This window comes from Bidens hawaiensis, unplaced genomic scaffold (genome assembly GCF_021521415.1).
Source record: "Bidens hawaiensis isolate Kalapana, Puna unplaced genomic scaffold, B.hawaiensis_p1.1 tig00059001_1, whole genome shotgun sequence".
Classification (NCBI taxonomy): Eukaryota; Viridiplantae; Streptophyta; class Magnoliopsida; order Asterales; family Asteraceae; genus Bidens; species Bidens hawaiensis.
In genome coordinates, this window is record NW_027500628.1 from 10,433 (window position 1) to 33,234 (window position 22,802).

The 22,802-nt window shown below is 40.5% G+C and overlaps 1 protein-coding gene and 1 pseudogene across 2 annotated transcripts; one reads left to right on the forward strand and one right to left on the reverse strand.

Moving 5' to 3' along the window:
• Positions 1 to 14,565: 14,565 nt before the first annotated feature.
• On the forward strand, positions 14,566 to 18,525 carry LOC143602482 (eukaryotic translation initiation factor 3 subunit I-like; annotated as a pseudogene). Its single transcript, XR_013147855.1, has 7 exons — positions 14,566 to 14,955; positions 16,078 to 16,205; positions 16,292 to 16,411; positions 16,526 to 16,615; positions 17,706 to 17,792; positions 17,879 to 17,958; positions 18,324 to 18,525. The product of XR_013147855.1 is annotated as a eukaryotic translation initiation factor 3 subunit I-like (transcript).
• Positions 18,526 to 20,659: 2,134 nt separating this feature from the next.
• LOC143602481 (uncharacterized) lies at positions 20,660 to 21,533 on the reverse strand. Its single transcript, XM_077079567.1, has one exon. It carries the CDS (start codon positions 21,451 to 21,453, stop codon positions 20,764 to 20,766), a length of 690 nt encoding a protein of 229 aa, XP_076935682.1. The 5' UTR covers positions 21,454 to 21,533; the 3' UTR covers positions 20,660 to 20,763.
• Between the last annotated feature and the right edge of the window lie 1,269 nt (positions 21,534 to 22,802).

Sequence of the window (22,802 nt, forward strand, 5' to 3'; positions counted from 1 at the left end):
ATTGTAATCTATAATAGTTATAGATCCATCATTAAATTTAAATTTGTTAATTTGGTCTGTATTTTATTGGCTTTGTCATATTTTTGTATTCACCATGATTGTTGTAGATAGTGAATAGCTTGCGTGGTAAAGATATTTTTATAAATTAACTTTCACAAATCATATATGATCATTTGAGATTGATCATGGAGATACTTTTTTAGGTTTCAGAGCAACTGATAAATATTCGTGAGTAGGATATATCTATGGCTGATAGTTAATACATAAATTATATATTTGCTTTTAAGTGATGAAAACTTTTATCACATAGAGTTATCAGTTATGATATAATTCGTTTAATATGTGAAGAAACACTAACCGGACCCCGAGCAGATTACGGGTAACCTGGGGGTTAGATAGATGTTTCCCACGAGGGGTTAGACCCAGAGAAGATGGTTCTTCAGATAACCTGCAAAACAGACACCGTGAGCTTGTCACTGAGAAGGGGGGGTTCCTCCTTGTGACCACCCTCCGGCGTGAGAATCAGACTAGATTGCTCTTTAAATATAAATGTATATTAAGAGATTGCTAGAGCAGATATCAGGTATATTATGATGATACAAGATAAGATGAGATGGTCATACCATTTGTGGTATTTATAGCCGAAGGTAGGTTTCCAAGGAGGTGTGGCCGGCTGCAACAGTATTCATGTTCCACCAACAGTGGCCTACGCACGTGCTCTGCTGGTAGTTGGTGGGTAGGCAGCGGCTAATAGTAACCAGGCCTGCTGTATACTATTCCTTTTCCACCAACTGCCGGCTGCGCACGTGGTATGACAGGAGTTGGTGAGTAGGCAGCGGCTAATAGTGACATACAGTGCAGGAGCATGCTGCTCGCCATACTGTTGTCAATAAGCTGTCGTATCTTTAGTCAGATCTTTTTCCCATACCTCGTCAGGTACAGTACAGAAGATCTTCCCGTATCGTACGGACTGGCTTATTTGGGCGGGAGTATTCCCCCTCCCGCCCTTGTGCTGGATTGTTCCCGGCTTCGCTCATTCCTTCAGGTGACACTGAATGAGAGCTAAGTACCTTGTGCGTGTAGCCTTGCTGCGCGGGTGGCCTTCCCTGATGGCTTGTATCCGAGGCTGCGGGGACAGGCGGAGTCCTTCACCATTGGGAGGCATTTCCTGCGGGAACAGCTTGCGTACTGCGCGTAAGGACGTCACGTCTCTGAGCATGGTTGGTCCTGCGGATCCAGTTGGTTTCTGCGCAGACGTTGCTCTTCAAGGTGAGTCTTGCGGGTCCAACTGGGCTCTGCTGGGACCTACCTCTTCAGGCTATGCTGAGGTAGATCCCAGCAGAGCCCAGTTGGACCCGCAAGACTCACCTTGAAGAGGAACGTCTGCGCAGAAACCAACTGGATCCACAGGACCAACCATGCTCAGAGACGTGACGTCCTTACGCGCAGTACGCAAGCTGTTCACGCAGGAAATGCCTCCCAATGGTGAAGGACTCCGCCTGTCCCCGCAGCCTCGGATACAAGCCATCAGGGAAGGCCACCCGCGCAGCAAGGCTACACGCACAAGGTACTTAGCTCTCATTCAGTGTCACCTGAAGGAATGAGCAAAGCCGGGAACAATCCCGCACAAGGGCGGGAGGGGGAATACTCCCGCCCCAGTCCGTACGATACGGGAAGATCTTCTGTACTGTACCTGACGAGGTATGGGAAAAAGATCTGACTAAAGATACGACAGCTTATTGACAACAGTATGGCGAGCAGCATGCTCCTGCACTGTATGTCACTATTAGCCGCTGCCTACTCACCAACTCCTGTCATACCACGTGCGCAGCCGGCAGTTGGTGGAAAAGGAATAGTATACAGCAGGCCTGGTCACTATTAGCCGCTGCCTACCCACCAACTACCAGCAGAGCACGTGCGTAGGCCACTGTTGGTGGAACAGGAATACTGTTGCAGCCGGCCACACCTCCTTGGAAACCTACCTTCGGCTATAAATACCACAAATGGTATGACCATCTCATCTTATCTTGTATCATCATAATATACCTGATATCTGCTCTAGCAATCTCTTAATATACATTTATATTTAAAGAGCAATCTAGTCTGATTCTCACGCCGGAGGGTGGTCACAAGGAGGAACCCCCCCCCCCTTCTCAGTGACAAGCTCACGGTGTCTGTTTTGCAGGTTATCAGAAGAACCATCTTCTCTGGGGCTAACCCCTCGTGGGAAACATCTATCTAACCCCCAGGTTACCCGTAATCTGCTCGGGGTCCGGTTAGTGTTTCTTCATTGGCGCCATCCGTGCATAAAGCTAGAACTTTATTTTTCTCCAGTTTTTTCAAACTTCTAGAAAGATGGTTAGAGAAACTCCGGTAACCACAACCCCAGCTACTGGGGGGAATACCGGCTACACAGTTTTTACAAACACTACCCCGGCTACCCAAGCCGGGGCAAGTGAAGTAAATATTACGAACACTACCCCAGTTACCCAAGCTGGGGCAAGTGCAGTAAATAATCGCTCACTGGGACTCACAGATACCCAGTTTGAGAAACGAACAAGACTCCCCCGCCAAACTTTCGATGAAGTTAAGGCATGGGCGGAGGCACGACAAAAGGAATTCCAAGCTGAGTTGGACGAACGCTTGCGTTCCGTCCAACAGGCCGACGAATTCGAATACTTGGACGATGACTCGGAGGAATCCGACTCCGACGCGAACCCTCACCATAGGGCAAAAGGGAAGCGTAGGGAAACGGACTTCCAACCGACAAGGCATTTTGGACAAGCCTTCAAACCAAAAAACACAGGTGGAAGTCCACGTGACTTCTCCAAAACATTCAGACCAAACGTTGCAAATGCGGGAACGTCCAAATTTGCAAGGGACATTGCGGAAGCAATCGCCCCAAAAAGTGCCAAACAAATGTCAAGCATAGGCACATATGATGGTATATCTGACCCAGATGATCATTTGAACAGATTCATAGCGGGGGCAACCGTCAGTAGTTGGACGGAACCTACGTGGTGTTACATGTTCCAAATGACGCTTGTGGGGGCTGCTAGAGCGTGGTTCGATCGTCTACCGGTCAACCACATCTACGACTGGGCAGACTTCCAACAGAAGTTTAGCCAACACTTTAGCCAGCAAAGAAAATATACCGAGGAGCAATGGACAATCCTCAAATGCATTCGAGAGGAAGATGAATCTTTGCTAGACTTCATCACTCGCTTCAACTCGCAGAAGCTAAGTCTGGGTAACATTAGCGAAGATCTTGTTCGCGCTGCTTTTATTCAGGGCGCGAACGACCCAGAGCTCATCCGCACCTTAACGGGTAAAGATGGCATGCCATCCACATGGGATGCCATCATGACAGCAGCTAAACGCTTTGCGGAAACGGAGAAGCAACTGGGTAGAGATCTCCCTCAGAGCACAAACCTCTACACCCAGAAAACAAGGGAAGACAACGTCCTTACCGCCCGATTAAACAAAAAGCGAAAGCTAGGCATTTGGCAGTCAAGGGTAAACTTTGACACCTCATCCGGCTTGCAACATCGGTTAGGCGGAAGGGATAACGTACAGTCAAACAAGAACTCCAGATGGACGCCGCTCACCAAAAGCGTCACCGAGATATTCGCCACTGAGGAGCTCCCATGGCCAAAGCCTCCAATAATCCGACATCGTCACAATGCTGATCGGAGCAAATACTGTGACTTTCACAGGACAAAAGGCCACAACACCGAAGAATGCATAGACGTAAAGGACATGGTCGAAGCATTTGTCAGAGATGGGACGCTCGCGCACCTCGTGGCGCAATGAACGCTGAGCAGGCTGATGCGTGTAGAACCCCAGCTGGGGAAAACACGAATAAAATTCCAGCTTCGATATGGAGACTACTTGCTGCGTAAAGAACGAGATCCCGAACCAGGTGCGTATCGGCTCGATGGCACTCCCATCCCAACAACATGGAAGGGAGCTCATTTACACAGTTTGCATGTAAATCAATTCCAAATTTGTAAAGAAAAGGCCAAGAGCCACTTCTAATGGAAATGATTCTCCTTAAAACATCGATGCTGATGATTTTACATTTATACTTTATGAACTATCAACACGGAAATGCCGGTTTTCACCGCATAATTACGTGAAAAGTCGTTGCATGGGGAAGGCGGCAAAACCCGCATAAACCCAAAAAACGGCAAACCTTCACGCAGGTCAGTTGACGGGGAAAAGTTCAGTCATCCCACTAAATGAAAGTGCCGGTCTATCCGCATGAATCATGAGAGGAAACTGAACACTAACCTATCAACAACCAAGCGTGGAACGGTTAATTTATTCAACACTAATATGCCGGTTTTCACCGCATAATTACGTGAAAAGTCGTTGCATGGGGAAGGCGGCAAAACCCGCATAAACCCAAAAAACGGCAAACCTTCACGCAGGTCAGTTGAAGGGGAAAAGTTCAGTTATCCCATTAAATGAAAGTGCAGGTCTATCCGCATGAATTATGAAAAAGGGAACTGAACACTAACCTATTGACAACCGCGCGTCGAACGGTTCAAAACAGAATTTCTAACAAAAGGATGAGGAAAACCTACACGCAGGTCAGATATGGGTAAAGTTTAGCCATCCTACTAAGTGCAAGTGACGGTCCTACCCGCACAATCACGAAAGAGGAAGCAAAACTTCACACCTATTATCTACCACGTTCAAAGGTTAACTTATCCTCAGAAAGGATGAGGAAAACCTACACGCAGGTCAGATATGGGTAAAGTTTAGCCATCCTACTAAGTGCAAGTGACGGTCCTACCCGCACAATCACGAAAGAGGAAGCAAAACTTCACACCTATTATCTACCACGTTCAAAGGTTAACTTATCCTCAGAAAGGATGAGGAAAACCTACACGCAGGTCAGATATCGGTAGAGTTTAGCCATCCTACTAAGTGCAAGTGACGGTCCTACCCGCACAATCACGAAAGAGGAAGCAAAACTTCACACCTATTATCTACCACGTTCAAAGGTTAACTTATCCTCAGAAAAGATGAGGAAAACCTACACGCATGATAGACGCAGGTAAAGTTTAGCCATCCTACTAAGTGCAAGTGACGGTCCTACCCGCACAATCACGAAAGAGGAAGCAAAACTTCAACCTATTATCTACCACGTTCAAAGGTTAACTTATTCTACACTTGGAAAATTGCTAATTTAAACTAAAGTATGCAAGTCATATAACGTTTATAAAGCAAGGAATCCAATAAAAGAAACGGTCTTACCCGCACAAAGATTTATATTTCATATTCATTACAAGAATGGCCGGGTAACTACCCGCCTACAAGAAAATAAATCTATACAAGCTAAATCTATCCTAGCAGTGGGAAGGGATCTTCAGGATCAGGCTTCAGGGCCACTTCCACTTGGACCAGCACCGTCAGAAGAGCGTGGCAGTTCAAGGAAAGCCTTAAGGATAGCTAGCCCATCATCAGCAGCAGCAACTTCGTTCACCTTCTCCACCACCGGATGCGGGAAGGCGGCTTACTGATTCACTGCTTGGTCGTAAACAGCTTCAGTATCAACATTGTACAAAGGGAAGTTGGAAGGCGGGATGCCTTTCTCAACGAACCCTAGACCAAGCAGGAAGCCGACCCTTTCCCCATCCTCGTGAGAAGCGTTGAGGGCTGCGCTCATAGCATCGTCGTAAGATGTCTCTGAGAAGACCCGATGCACAACCTACAAAAGAAAATATACAAGTGTCAAAACCTTTTCTATTTACAAAGAAAAGCGTAAAGACATGAAAACATACCTGAGACAACGCTTCTCGAAGAAGCCATTCCTTGGCAACCAGAGCTTCTTGGAGGGCAGCTAGAGCTTCGTTACGGGCGCGTTCGGCTTCACTCTTGTTGAGGTTGGCAAGCAACACTTCTTTAGCCGCAGCCTCTTCGACGCCCTTTAGCTTCCGCTCAGTATGGTCAAGCACCCCCCTCTGGTCCAAGATCTCCTGGAGCTTTTTGGCGTCTTCCATCGCCAAGGCATCATGAGCCTGCTGGAGAGCCTCTAATTTGGCTTTAAGCTCTTCATTCTCCACGCGTAGAGGCTCAGCAACAGCTTCAGCCTTGGTGACCCTCTCGGTTGCGTTCCTCGCAGTCTCCTTAGCCAGCCGAAGCTGTTCATTAACACCTTGGGCAGCCTTGGAACGGGCCTCGAGTCGAGCCTGAACTTCAACCTCGAGGGCCTTGAAGGCCTTCTCCTTCTCCGCAGCCACTGCGGTAAGTTTTTGGTTCTCCTCCCGGACAGCCCGCGCCTGAGCTACTTCTTTAACGCGAGCTGCTTTTAACTTGTCGTTTTCACGACAAAGCAGCTCGACGCGCGGCTGCATCCGGGCCAGGAGAACCCGAAGCTCATTGCTTAGCCTACCCTCCTGGTAGCTAGCCATGGCTTCCCCCAACGCACCACTGGGAGCAGCGTGACGAGCCCATTCCACGCACTCCACAGGGGTGCGAAGGGTTGTTCCTCGGCGAATGTTCCATCGTGGAACATACACTTCATTGGAATCCGACACTGCAAAAAATATAAAGCAGTTAGGAAAAGATAAAGAAAATATATATATAAAATGGGCCAAAAGAACCCTATGCACCTGTAGGGTCAATAACAGGCCGATAGCCGCCGAACCCATCACCTGAACCCAAAGGAAATCCATCCAAGAGGTCAGGCAGATGGGAAGGTGGCAAAGATTGGCGAGAAGCCCCATGCGTACCTGATGGACCGGCCGTCGTTGCCGATGGCGGGGGCATGGTAGCAGCCGCCGCGGTCGCTGCCGCGGTCGCCGCCGCGGAATCCGCAGCAATAGTAACCGCCGGCTCGGTGAAGGATGCTGTAAAAATCGCACTCACAGCCGGCGGTGACGTCATCACAGCTGGAACAGTCGGCTCAAAGGAGTGAGCAACTGAACCAGCGGAAGCAGGCGCAGGCGCCTGGGTCGACGCCTCAGGTAGGCTGACCAAGCCTACCGTCATTGGCGGGGAGGTACTCCTCTGCGCTCCACCCTGGAATGCGTCAACATCCACGCCTGCGTAAAGAAGATAAGTGTTAACGATATTAAACTATGAAGATAAAAGCTAAAGGAAGTTGTACTTACGGGTTTTCTTGAGCCTGAAAGTACGGACGGGCGGGGATGAACCCGATGGAGCCGGCCTCTTCACGCCGGTCACCGTCGTCATCCTGGGCTCTTCGGTGACAGTTGTCACAGCCTCCGGAATGGTGATCTTATCACCACCGGGATTCCCCGCCACCTCTTCGCTCTCGGTCTCCGAGTCAGACCGAGGCACCGGATCGGCAGTGGAGGCCACCTTCTCCTTTCCCTTCCCGCCGGCAGCCTTCTTCTTCCGCACCAACGGAGGACCATCTGCGGATTCCTCATCAGAACATACGATTAGAGGAATTCCAGCAGAGGTTTCAACATTGAGGGGTCGAGGGTTGAAGAGCGCCTTACCTGGCCGCCTGGCGCTCAGGATCTCATGGCCTTGCGGATAGACCTCCACGAACCGATCCGCCGTTAGTTCCAGGATGGGCAACTCGTTCTCGTCCAGAGCGCGAGTACCCATCCGAGCGGGACCGTCAGCCTCCCGCGGGTTCAGGAGCGACTGCAAGTCGTTCCCCTCTGAAATGAACAGGAAAGAAGTTAGAAGAAATTCAAAATCAACAAAAGGAAACAAAGCATACCGTAAGGAATAGAGTTCGAACCATATTCAAGGACGATCGGAACCTTTTGCGCATCCGCCGCCTTCCACACCCGGCTCATCCCCAACATCACCATCCCGGACTCCGCAAACCGGTAAACCGGAGATTGGACCCGGGAAATCCTCGAAAACCATTCCGCCTCCTTGTAGTTGGAGGCGTGAAGGCTGGGAAGAGCTTGCCCGTTCTTAAACTTCATGGCAAGGGGGATGGCGCGAGCGGATATGAAGAAGAACTCCCGCTTCCACGCGCGAAGACTGCGCTCGGTCGCGCAAATCTTTAAACCCTTAACCCGGGTTATCAACGTGTACCACCCCTGGATGCACCTCCAAGTGTAGAAGGTCATCAGGCGGTCAACATAGGGCTCAATGCCCAAAATCCGGCACACCCACTCGAAGTGGCGAATCTTGGCGATCGCATGGGGTGCAACTCGGTCAAATGAACACCGTGCCTCTCAAGGAAACGGTAAACAAACTTTGTCAATGGGAACCTAAGATTCCCATAAACAAAGAATGCAGCATAAACCCCGATCTTGCCTCTGGGGGCATCGTACACAGTCTGATGGGGTTCAGGAAACTTAGGCTCGAGAGACTCGAGCATGAACTTCCTGACAACATACCGGTACAGATCGCCAGGCAGAGCACACTGGCACTCGCCAGCAGTACTCTTGTCATCGGCTGTGGATTCAACATCACGAGACGACATCTTGTGAAGGAAAGAAGAAAGCGATTTCGAGAGAATGCTTGCCTGAAAAGGGGAGTATTCGCCGGAAATCGCTTAAAAGATGAAGAGAAGAGTGAAAGTATGGATTACAAAGAACCCTCTCCCCCTTTATATACTAATCGCAATTAATGCGATGAAATTAATGCGGAAGAGAGAGAAAACGAAGGTGCAATGAAACTATGACACGTGGCAAAAAGCAAGCTGGCAACAGCTGTTGACAGGACGCGTACCATTAATTTCGCGGCCACGCGCCCGAAAAATCGCGCCCACGCGCCTGGAAAAGCGTCTGGAATGACCAGGTACTGTCACGTCACCATAACTTCCTGCACGTCCTGACACAGTCAGAAGAAACCGTCGCACGACGTTTCAGAGGTTTGGACTGTTCTTATCTTTCCACCAACTCTTCGAATTTCAAAATTCAAAATTCAAAAAGATTAAAAAGTAAGCGGGAAAATACCCCTTACCTTGGCAAACAAGTAACCGTAAGACGGCTGCGGGTACAGTGTTAAGGCAAAACCCTTCACATACCTAGCACCCGCAGGGAATTGAAGCCAAGTAAACCTTGGCAAACAAGTAACCGTAAGACGGATGCGGGTACAGTGTTAAGGCAAAACCCTTCACATACCGAGCACCCGCAGGGAATTGAAGCCAAGTAAACCTTGGCAAACAAGTAACCGTAAGACGGATGCGGGTACAGTGTTAAGGCAAAACCCTTCACATACCGAGCACCCGCAGGGAATTGAAGCCAAGTAAACCTTGGCAAACAAGTAACCGTAAGACGGATGCGGGTACAGTGTTAAGGCAAAACCCTTCACATACCTAGCACCCGCAGGGAATTGAAGCCAAGTATACCTCGGCAACCAAGTAACTATAAGACGGGTGCGGGTACAGTGTCAAGGCAAAACCCTTCACATACCTAGCACCCGCAGGGAATTGACGCCAGGAATACCTTGGAAGTAAAGTAACCGTAAGACGAGCGCTGGTACAGTGTTAAGGCAAAACCCTTCACATACCAAGCGCTCCGCTGGGAATTGAAACCAAGAAGGATCTTCTGGGCAATGCTTGCGGAAACGGAAATAACATCCCCGCATAGCGGGAACGTCGAGAACTACGTTGTTTGAAGCTCCAGGATGGAATTGGTGGTTTTAACATAATTGATCACTATGTTCAAAACTACCAAAACCTCATGGAGAATCCACACAAGTGGGACTCAACGCTCCTGACTTGCGAGGAGGTTACAGACCTACCCGCATCATACCCAAAGACCAAGCAGGAAACTCGGGAATTTCTGCAAGTGACAAGGACTTCCGCGGGAAGAATCCCCATGGAAAACCTTAAAAAACCCTTTTCAAAAACCCTTTGCTTAAGTCCAAAAGTTCACCTCACTTTATTAAACGCTCATGAGAAGAACATTGGACTGGGGGACTTGAAAAGGTAGGTCCCAGCAGAGCCCAGTTGGACCCGCAAGACTCACCTTGAAGAGGAACGTCTGCGCAGAAACCAACTGGATCCGCAGGACCAACCATGCTCAGAGACGTGACGTCCTTACGCGCAGTACGCAAGCTGTTCCCGCAGGAAATGCCTCCCAATGGTGAAGGACTCCGCCTGTCCCCGCAGCCTCGGATACAAGCCATCAGGGAAGGCCACCCGCGCAGCAAGGCTACACGCACAAGGTACTTAGCTCTCATTCAGTGTCACCTGAAGGAATGAGCAAAGCCGGGAACAATCCCGCACAAGGGCGGAGGGGGAATACTCCCGCCCAAATAAGCCAGTCCGTACGATACGGGAAGATCTTCTGTACTGTACCTGACGAGGTATGGGAAAAAGATCTGACTAAAGATACGACAGCTTATTGACAACAGTATGGCGAGCAGCATGCTCCTGCACTGTATGTCACTATTAGCCGCTGCCTACTCGCCAACTCCTGTCATACCACGTGCGCAGCCGGCAGTTGGTGGAAAAGGAATAGTATACAGCAGGCCTGGTCACTATTAGCCGCTGCCTACCCACCAACTACCAGCAAAGCACGTGCGTAGGCCACTGTTGGTGGAACAGGAATACTGTTGCAGCCGGCCACACCTCCTTGGAAACCTACCTTCGGCTATAAATACCACAAATGGTATGACCATCTCATCTTATCTTGTATCATCATAATATACCTGATATCTGCTCTAGCAATCTCTTAATATACATTTATATTTAAAGAGCAATCTAGTCTGATTCTCACGCCGGAGGGTGGTCACAAGGAGGAACCACCCCCTTCTCAGTGACAAGCTCACGGTGTCTGTTTTGCAGGTTATCAGAAGAACCATCTTCTCTGGGTCTAAACCCTCGTGGGAAACATCTATCTAACCCCCAGGTTACCCGTAATCTGCTCGGGGTCCGGTTAGTGTTTCTTCAATATGTTATGCATGCTTTGTATTCTATATATTATATTAATAAAGATTGTATTGAATCAAACAACAAACTAAAAAAAACTAAAGTCATGGTTTTTTATCACTCTTATGAAAGAGATGTGCTTAGATATGACACCTAAAGTGTCATATTCTCTTAATCTCGTTATCAAGGTATAAAGGTCATTTTAACTTTACATGAGTCGATCATATAATTATTTCTCCTTTTATAAGAGAAAAAGATCGGTTTTATTGGAAGTTTTATAATTTTCACACTTAAGATATGCTCTTCACGTAGCAATACCATAAAAGAGTATGAAAAAATTGAAATAATTTCATATTCATGTGATCGAGTATAATGAAGAACCATGAAACTAATTTGGTTCCACTTCATTCGATGAATTGAAATGTGACCATATATTGACCATCGTGATCATATACGTAATTGAGAAAACCTTAATGATGATCATGTTAAGAATTAGCTTGTCCATTGGAGTTATAACAATGGTCATGTTAATAATGATACGGACCACCACAAGTGGCAATGAGAATGATCATATTTGAGAACAAAATATCAAAATATGAAAGTAATATAAGTTATATAACATTATTGTTTGAAACAATAATACAATGTCATCTTATATTTATAGTCTTGCATTAAATACGCAAATACATATACGATCATATATCTAAAGTTTATGGATGATGATTATCTAATGGCGCGCCCGGTTAGACCACACTGAATCAATGATGTGAAATTTATTGAAGAACCAAAAGATTCTTACTAATAATTATACATGGAATATTGCTCTCAATGGGAATTATTTATTTACCAACTGAAGGAGAGTGTGAATCCCTAAATGTTATGGAATTGAGAAAATGATACATATATCCTAACATGATACCATTTAGTGTTTTCAAAATCGATGCATCATCTAAATGGTTATTAAGATCGCAACATGATGTTTGCATGATCTATGGCTTAGCTAATAAGATAGCGAGCATATTATTCCAGATTTGTATATTTGCATTTGATTATAACAATGAATTTGATTCCCAAGTTAATAATGATCATTGGAATAAGTGTTGAACTTCATAACAAATTGTGTTCTTACATAAATTGTTTTGTTAAAGATGATTACTCAACGTCTATAATTAGTTATAAAGATAATTATCACAAGAACAAAGGTTCATATTTGTATTTGAGTATATATGATTATACATGCCATAAAAACTAATTCACATCAAACAAACAAGTTATGATACTTTCCCTCATTGTAATTGGTTTTTGGTAAATAACCAAGTATTTCTCATCTAATATTTCGTGTGTGTTATATACTGAAATTTATCCACCAAAAGACACAAAGACGAGGCCACAAAGGAAGTTTGAAATTTATGTCGGTATTAAATATTATCTTTGATTATATACTTAGAGCCATTATGGCTCATTAGTTTCACTTTAGTGAATCAACATTCCCAACATTAGAGGGAGATATAATGCAGTTGGAAAAAGAAATTAGCTAGAATGAATTATCATTGATCCTCAAAGTAAACAATGTGAACAAAAAAGAAAAGTTCAAATGATAGTTCATTGAAATATTAATGAATCAATTTCCAGACGTGTACACTTACCTATGTAGAGTGATTAAATCACATAAATCAACTGCTTATGCTTCAATTAATATAAGCGTTCTGGAAGGGCAACCATACATTGGTAATGACTAGTGAGTCTAAGGCATGCCTGAAGCGTGGCAGACTAGTCGATTCCAATATTAATGATTCATCCAAAATTGAAGCAAGTAATAAAGATGGTCAAGTCGAGGTATAGTATAAAGGTCTCTTGAAAGACGTTAGACATGATGGTTATTGAAGAACCTCGGGTACCTAAAAATAAAGAGCTCTTAGTAAATTATATTTTATCATGTCTACAAGATATAAAGAATCGAAATAAAGTCGACGTCGTTATAATTTTGTATATAATATAGCGCTTGAAAATGATGAGGATCAAGATTTAAGATCTGCTTATGAAAAATGATTGGCCAAAGTGGAAAGACGCAAACTGGGAAGAGTTGAATTCTCTAAATAACGGAAAGTTTTTTGACCAACAATCCGTACAACTAAAGTTATAAAATGAACAAGTGTTTTATGTGAGTTATGAAAATTCAATAAAGTGATATAGGGCAAAATTGGTGGCACACAGATTTTGCAAAGACCCATGATTAATTATGAGGAGACGCATTTTCCAATGGTGGAAGCAATGACTTTCCGATATCTAAGTAGTCTGGTAATACAAAGAAAAAATTGATATGCGTCTAATAAATGTCGTGACTCAGTTGATACTGAAAGTTTACATGAAAGTCTATGAAGTATTTGAATTATCAAATGATGTAAATTAAATTCTCGGGAACATTAAACATAGCTGGAACTCCTGAAGAGTTCCTAAACACGTGAATGCTTAAAAGGTTAATTGAAACATCTTAAAGATGTAATTCTTGTGTACAAATAAGCATATATAGAAAAAATTGTACTTGATGATTATTATACATCAATAAACGAAGAATGGTACAATATGGATTTTTGATATACAAATTGATGTGTTAAATGAGCAAGTTCATGTACCAAAACTCATAAGGATTGAATTCACATCAATAATTGGTTAAGATGGAAAGAAATTTGTGACAGATTATAACGTGTAAGCATTGACATGAAAACCTCAATAAATGTTCTACGAAGTTATCAATATACGTATGAACTAAAAAAGTTATCCTGTCAAGCGCAAATCAAAAGATATTATGATAAAGAGGCATTTGAGTTTGATAAAAGTTTGCCATATTTTCATCAAAATTTTACTCTTAAAAGGTCATATAATCACAGTTTCCAGTGATGATGTATACATCATCGAGAGAAACTGTCGAGCTTTAGAGGGAGAATTTTTGAAAGACCTTGACACGGTATGATTATTGCTTGACTTGTAGTTAGAGTGTATATGTAATCATACGTTTATAAGTCCATCAAAGTACATCTAAAAGATGTTGAGACATTTTACCCTGGACAAATTTCATTATTTAAGTACATTAAAGGATGTCCAACAATTCACTTTATTTTATATCCTATCAAAATCTTAAACATTATCGATTCTAAAGTACCATAATTAAAGTGCATATGTGCATTAATATTAACTGCTAACTATATATGATTTCTATATCTTTTATTTATATTTATTAGTATGTGTCCGGCAATAGGATTTTGCATATTTCAGGTAAGAAAGATATGAGCTTATATTTTACTAACCCATCAAAACAGATTTGGTTAGTTTTGTTGATGCAAAGAAAACACAATATGGTCATGGATACAATTGATATGTTAAAGAAATTTTCACATGAAGGTCATACAACATTGTTCGACTTAAGAATTCGCATGTCAAGAGATGAAGACTGAAATGATTGACTTCAAAAGTGTTGACAACTTTCACATAAGATTAGAAAAGAGAAAAGAAAAACACCCTTGAGTTTGAATAGGCCCGGCCCGAAACCTACCCAGCAAATCGATCCAAAAGCTATATAAACAAGAAAATAATATGTAATACCCTAAAACAAAACACGTCCTCGTTCATTCATTATTATTATTATTATTATTATTATTATTATTATTCTTCATTAACCGACTGATTTGTTTCTTCTTCTTCTTCTTCATTAACCGATTGATTTGTTTCTACCGAAGACAGAGATGAGAGCGATATTGATGAAAGGGCACGAGAGGCCACTGAGTTTCCTCAAATACAACAGAGAAGGAGACCTCCTCTTCTCCTGCGCCAAAGACAACACTCCTACCCTCTGGCTTGCCGACACCGGCGACCCCCTCGGCACCTACCAAGGCCACAACGGCGCCGTTATGTCCTGCGATGTTTCAAGGGATTCAACACGGTTCATTACTGCAAGCGCGGATCAGACAGCTAAGCTATGGCATGTTCAGAGCGGAACACACCTTTTCACTTTCAACTTTGCTGCCCCGGCTAGGTCTGTTGATCTTGCTACCTTGCTATTATTACCACCGATCTTTTTATGGCCTCCTCACCTGCCATTCATGTCAAACGCATTGCTGCTGATCCTCATGATCGTGAGTTTTCTAAAGTATTTATGATTTTAACTTTGCTCTTCTGGTCCTTTATTGGTAGGAGCATAATATCACAAACAAGCCTTTTCTTGTTCATTCCTTAATATAAACCATTTACCCTACCAATGGACGGTTCAAGAACACAACTTCTTGTTCGTGTGCTTTTTTAAGCTCATAGGCGAACGCAAACAGACAAACGAGGTTTTAAAAATAAAAATCAACATTCTTAAACTCAAGCATTAGGCATAAGCATCCAAAATAAATATAAAGTCAAGTACTTGAGATAGTTATCTGAATGGACTTGACATAATATACTAAAATAAAACAAAACTATAAAAAAACCTTTAATGACCAAACATGAATGACGAACACTCACAAACGTAAACGAATGGTCATAAACGAAGGTAAATGAACCAACATAAACCGACGCAAATGAACGACCACGGCCTTTGTTTATTTTCGTTCATTTAAATAATCTAGCGGAGTCTCTTGTTTTTGTTTGTTCATTTATTAGAACAAATGTAAATGAACCTTCCGTCGAGCAGTTCAAGAACGGTTCGCTGGATGCTTGGTTCGCTGGATGCCCTAATTTGGTTGCGTTTGCTCAAAATAGGTAAAAACTAGAAAGTTGATCAATTTTTGAACAATGGTCTAGGAAATATTGTTTTTTGTTATCTTAATCTAGAGAGGTGATAAAGTCTGAAATGTGTTTTTAAATTAAACATGTTTGGATATTAGAGAATATATGTTTAAAAAGTTTATAGCCTACTAGACTTTAAATTAACCTTAAGTTTTAGTTTCTGAAGTTAACATTAAGTTAAGGGATCAAAAGAATTATTACCATACACAAGTATAATAAAAACTTAATACAAGCAACTACAATCATCTAACTAATACTTTTATTTTTCGGTAAATTTTCATTTCACATAAAAGGATCCAATTACAATAAAGAGGCAGGTAAGCGGGCAACAAGCTGCGCCGCCACTAATACTAAAAGTAATAATGGTTAAGTGATAGTCTGATATTGCATTTCTGATTGGATGGAATTGTTTTCAAACTTTTAATTAGTAAGTTGGAGAAGCTGCCTTAATAATATCTTGCATTCTAATGGGTGTAACTTTTCAGAGGTTGCTGATTCTGTACTTATACTTAAGGGTCCTCAAGGAAGGATCAACAGAGCAGTTTGGGGGCCTCTGAACCAGACAATCATTAGTGCTGGTGAAGACACGGTGATTCGAATTTGGGATACAGAGGTATGTTTTAAAATTTAACATGGTTAACTTTTGATAATCTTATGGCTTTCACCCTAAGTTCATTACTCCTTTTTAAAAACTGACAGACAGGAAAATTGTTGCAAGAAAATGACAAGGAAGTTGGTCATAAAAAGATGGTTACATCGATTGCAAAATCAAGTGATTCTTCACATTTCCTCACTGGGTCTCTAGACAAGTCAGCAAAGGTAATATCCATGCAACTATTTCACGAAAGTATTTTTTTTTCATTCTTCATTGTTTTATAAGGTTGTTAAACCAACATATTCTTGATATTGTTACATCCTCTTCCAAATAAATAGATCTGGGACAGCAGATCGTTGACATTGATCAAGACATATGTTACTGAGCTCCCAATCAATGCTGTTGCAATGTCTCCACTTCTTAACCATGTAAGTACTATAAGATACTCTATTAGGCGGTTGTGGGGGGGGGGGGGGGGGGTCCAATTTACTTACTGCAGCGTCCTTTTTATATTATGAGCTGAGGCATGCAATCATGATATTCTACTTTCTTCTAATGAACTTTTCCTTTATAGTTCATTTGTTTTTGTTATATGTTCATGTTTGGTCTTATTTATGATATTAACTGTAGTTTGCTGTGAATATAGTGAATCCGTGCACCTAATTACGTGTGTTTTCATGATTTGTGCTTTTTTTTAATGTTAGGCTGTAAATGCTAATCAGCTTGTGATAGAGACCAAAACATAAACAAGAAATTAAAAGATAGTTGGCCCATTCGAGATGGGCTATTCTCCAATTAATCCTATTCGAGAAGGATTAGATCTCCATTACAAGGATTTTAACCAAGTAAATTCATAAACGTAAACATTGCCTCCCCTAATCAAGCCTTTGACTATGACTTCTTGACTTTGACTCTCCATTGAATACTTATCAGCTTGTCTTCCAATTGTAAAAACCTTTTTATTTTTTTAATTTTCTGGTCATGAAAAATTGTCATGCTAAACAGACAAGAGTCTGGTTGCTCAAGCACAATGTGTTTAATATCTCCTTTATGAGCAAGTTGCACATAAATATATTTTACGCCTAATTTTCTAAATAAATTCCACCAATATTGTAGTTTTGACTAAGTTAGCTTACTGTGACATAGCAATATTAGTTTCATCATCAGATATGTTAAGTATTACGTTATAGTGTGTCAAATGGGCCAATGCCATTGAGTCACAAGTTCTTATGAAACAAATTATTGAAGCAAAAATAAAACTTTTCAGGGCTAGTAAACTCTATAATCATCTCGGCCATAGTCATGAGATATGTATCAGTCGATACCTAAAAATATGGACATGTAATTTTGGCGTCTTCAGATAATAAAAATTTGCTTGCATGTCAACCATTATAAGACAACTGTAACATTAATCTAGACATCTAGTCCATAAATGTTGTCATTTTTTTTGTTTTGGTAAGATGCATTTTAGGTACTTGATTAAATAAGGACTCATTTTAGGTATTATAAACATTTCAGGTTGTGCTAGGGGGTGGACAGGATGCATCTGCTGTGACCACGACCGATCATCGTGCTGGAATGTTTGAAGCCAAATTTTATGACAAGGTAACATTCATGTGTTTTACCGATCCAACTAAAACTTAATAATGCAAAAAAGTTGTTTGTGTTAACGGTTAATGTAATTTTACTAGATTCTACAAGAAGAGATTGGAGGCGTTAAAGGGCATTTTGGTCCTATTAATGCTTTGGCATTCAACCCTGATGGGAAAAGGTAGATTCTTCATCTTGGATGTCCTTTTAGTTCTAGACTTGTATCATTTATTAGATGAGATGAGATGGGTTGGGTAATGAGTCAAAGTTGGCACCTTCTAAATAGGCCTTGTTGGTTTTAGTTGACTCTGAGATTTTCTTGTCTCTTAAATCGTAATAAATTGTTGATTCATTAAAAATAATCACAATAATAATAATGTGATCTTTTAAATTAAGTGACCCATTTGACAAGTGACATCTCTGTTTTACTTACCAAATTGAGTTTTATATTAATGAATTAATAATTTCCCAATGATTTTCTAGATATTGTACACCTTTAGTTACTAAGTCAAATTTATTTGATTCTTATATATATTTCTTTGATAGTTTTTCAAGCGGAGGCGAAGACGGTTACGTGAGACTACACCACTTTGATCCCGACTACTTTAAAACTCCATGTATTTGATTTGTGTTGATACTAAAACATGACTCGGAGTAGAGTTTTGTAGCAGAGTTGAGATTTTGGGCATAGAGTTATTGATGATTATTTGTTTTTGAGATACATATTTCATAGAGGGCAAGTTTCATAATTCATGGTGGTTCAAATTTTATTAGTCAACAGATAACGCATCAACTTTCTAGGAACTTTCTTTGCTCAAAACATCATCATTTTCAAATTGGTGATATTGTTTTTTATTCATTTAAACTAAAAATTGTAATTTTAAATAGCAAAATTTTACGAAAACCATCTCAACTCTTATATACTGAAGGTAAATTCCACATAATTGATAGTATGGATGAACATTTTGTCCCAAATACCCGTATTCGTACATGTATGTGTACTCGTATCCGTACTAATTTGGTACTTGTCACATACATATTGGTACCCGGACTAATTCATGTTGTTTTTTACTTGTACCGGTGCCATTTTCAAGCTCCAGACGAGCCGAGCTCAAGTCGAGCCTTATTGAGCTCATGATCGGCTCAACTCGTTTACGACCTACTTTAAGCTAAGCATAAGTAAACCTGACCATAAACCCACCTCAATCCACTCCATCAACTAATAAAAGCAAATCATAAAAGAATCATGTCCAATGTTATAGGATTTCAAAAAGTTGTAACATAAGAAACTCCATGTTTATCGTCAATAAGTTTTAAATGATTCATCAAAACTTGTTGGAAATTAAGGTAACATCATCATATTATATAATATTGTGTAGAAATTAGGGGGCGGTACGTGTGCATATTGTAATTGTCTTGCGAGTGATTCATATAACATGTAAATAATATCATATCGTAGTTTGTTCATGTTTTGTTCAATATTCGTTATGTGACTATTAGTTGTTTGAATTTATTTATAAATGAAAATTGAAAACTGTTGTATCTTTGTCTTATAGTTTCAACCACCCATCCCTGTATGTATACTACAAAATGTATGAAGGTTACTTTACAATTTGTAATTCTCCAAATGGTCATGGGTCACTCACTTACTCATTCACTCTGGAATATGATGAGCCCATACAACAATATAACATACACTATAATTAGAGTATATTAATGATACACGAACGAAGGATCATGAAGTACATAGAAAAGATCGTTCCTATACGTTGTGTAAATCAACTTAAAAGATGAGAGTGAGTTTTTTGTATAAAATATAGACACAGATATATAGTTGTGGAGTATTATTTTTTATGTAGAACGTTAAACTTTCATTTTCAACTACCTAACTATTAACTATTATGTATGGATAGGATAATATAATACTTGTGGGTCTAATGAGAGGATGAGCAATGTGCACGACATATTGCATATGTATTTGCTGAATGTGATCTGACGTAACTTTAGTCAACGTCGCGTCGCATTTGAATGTATTAAACAGGACCGATCATTATTATTTTTATTTTCTACCTTTTGTTTTGTTTTAATGACCTCACAACTCTCGTCATCTTCTAGTTTGTTTTTTTATTTTGATCATTATTATACCACCAAGTCAGTGTTTTTCCCCTTAAGTATTATAATTGTTTGAATTTCTTGCTATGGTAATATATAATACAGAATATATATGGATACAGTCATATAACTCTTTTTTAATATAACATAACTAAGGTTGTATTTACGGTTACGAGTCTCTAATCAGTTTTAAAAAGTTCATTTTTCTAGATTGAAAGATTAAGAGATTCGATTCAAATTCACCGTTTTCGTTTTGATGAGCCTTATAAGTTTCGTCATATCAGTTTCTTCTTGATAATGTGACGAATCATGTGTATTTATTAATTTTGTGTGTTCATGGCATACCGCATATGAATCATGACATTGATCAGCCAAGAATGCCGGTTCCGTATTGTCACTACCACAGTTTGATCTTGTTAGGACCTCACTCTTCTTACCCATGATCACCAAAAAACATAGACCGGCGCAGACCAAGCGATGAATGCTCGTGATGGGACATGGATGAGATAGTGGCATATGTTGACACCATTTCTCATAGCATAGTTTTCATGGGAAATGACTATACTAGGCATTAGCAATGAGCACAAAGATAAAGTGTTAAACTAAAAAATGAAGTGAGTATAAATCCATTTTGAACTCTTTTTTTTACAAGAAAATTATTTAAATTCATTTTGAACTTTAAGCTAACATTTCTAGAAAACTGACCAAATGAAATTTGAAGATCTAAGTTCTAACTACTTGGTCAACATTCAAATATGCTACATAAAAAAATACAATTAACATGTACATGAATCCATCAACAAATTTTGAAGATTGGACACCAAAAACCTAAAAAGCTCAATACAAACTCTGGTTAAACTTCGAATTCAATCACTCAAAAACTTCTTCTATGTGGTTGAGTGTTCTTTATCTGTCCACTACTCACATCCATCTTATCGTTCAATTTTCTTGAATATTCTTTCTTCCCGGCCGCTCTCTTCGACCTTTTCACAATCTCCGACCTCTTGTTAGCCGCAGGCACCATATACCACCCTACACAAGTGCAAAATATCGCAAAAGACCGCCCGAAAAACACCAAGAACACCATGATCAACACCACAAAAACCGGTAAGCTATACGCCGGCCGCCACCACTCAACAAACTTTCTTCTGAAATGATCAAATTGACCAACACTCTTGCTGCCACCTACCGATGCATCGCCGGCCACCGGATGTTCAGGAGATGATAATAAAGGCGTTTTAATGTTTTCAACTTTATTATTATTGTCTTGTTTTCTAGGATCTTTAAGCTTGACAACAATTGGCACAGCATCATTTGAATTGGAGTATGTAAATCTAACCAATGAGATATCTTCAGACCCTTTTTTAGTATAGATCATTTGCCTCTTCCCATCAAGGTCAGCCAAGAGAGCTTCAAACTTATCGAGACCGCGATTCGAATACGGGTTCTTGCTTCTACCGAAACTGTGACGCTTTCTTGTAAGCTTTTTATCCGGTGATTCAAGGATGCAAAGATCTTCAAGATCATCTCCTTGGTTGCCAGAAAATCCACACATGAAAGACATGGTTTGTATGTTTATGTTGTTGAGAATTATTAAGATAGGTTTTTTTTATATAGAAGTGAAGGTTTGATTCAAGTGATGATAATAATATTGTAAGAAGAAGATATGCAAGTTATACGAATTTATATGGAAGGATCTGAATGGGTGAATACTTGACTTGATGACGAAGTCAATAAATGGGTTTTTATTTAAAAAAATAATATGAAGAATGGGTAAGTCACATGGGATTTGTTGACTTTGATTAGGTCAAATATCATTCTAGAAATTCACACAAACCTTCCCATATATTACGTGGATCGTACATCCAAATCTGTAGGAAATCACGGAAATATCTCCTTTGTTTATTTGTCCTAATAACAAATTAAAGATAATAAGTGTTACCTTATTTAGATCTCATATTTTTTTTAATGCATGATGATAAAGACTACCTAACCTTGGATGCTGTTAACATGTTATAGATGAGAAGGAAACTTTAAAACCAACCGTGTTTAAATGGAAGAAAGAGTGATCCAATTCATGTGGATTTCAAACGCGGGCAATCAAGATCAATCGCATCAGCTTCTGGTTATAAACAATAAACCTTTTCAAGTAAGATGAATATCGAAAGATTGGTATTAGACGGATAATATTTGATTGAATTATGCACTAAAGGGTGAGACTTTAATCATAGACTTAATTCCAATTTACAATAACTAAAACTTTATGCAACAACTTAAAGTTAACAACAATATAAGTTATCTTTGTATTATATGTTGGAATAAATAAATGCAAATCGCATAAATGGAGTTACATCACTTGGAGCTAACTTTACTATAATTAATAACAGAAAGATCCTGGGGAATCATGATTAATATAACTACACATATTTGTAAAAAATTTATATTATGCAAAGAGGAGAATATTAATAACGCTCGGAATAGGAAAATACATAAAAGTAATTGAGGAATATTGATTTCAAGACATAAAGGAGGGTTTAGCTTTAAGAAGCAATTAATTCACTTGTTCTAGATGGACTGGTTCTACATTACACGCCTTTCGCAATTTATGACGCAAGAAATTGAGAAATACATCTAATAGATAAATTCTTTAAGCATTCTCATCCCACCTCTATCTCTAAATTCAAAATTACACTAAAACACATTATGTTTCCTTTCTCTTTTTCAGTTAAATAATATCTTTTATACTTTTCTCATTACCATTTCTCTTTCATTCACTTACAACCACTTTCAAAATATATTAAAAAATTATTGAGGGTGAACAATAGCTTTTCAAATAAAAAGAAAAATCATTACATTTTCTAAAATATAAAACTCTATACTCACAACACCATAAATCACTCTTTAAATTATAAA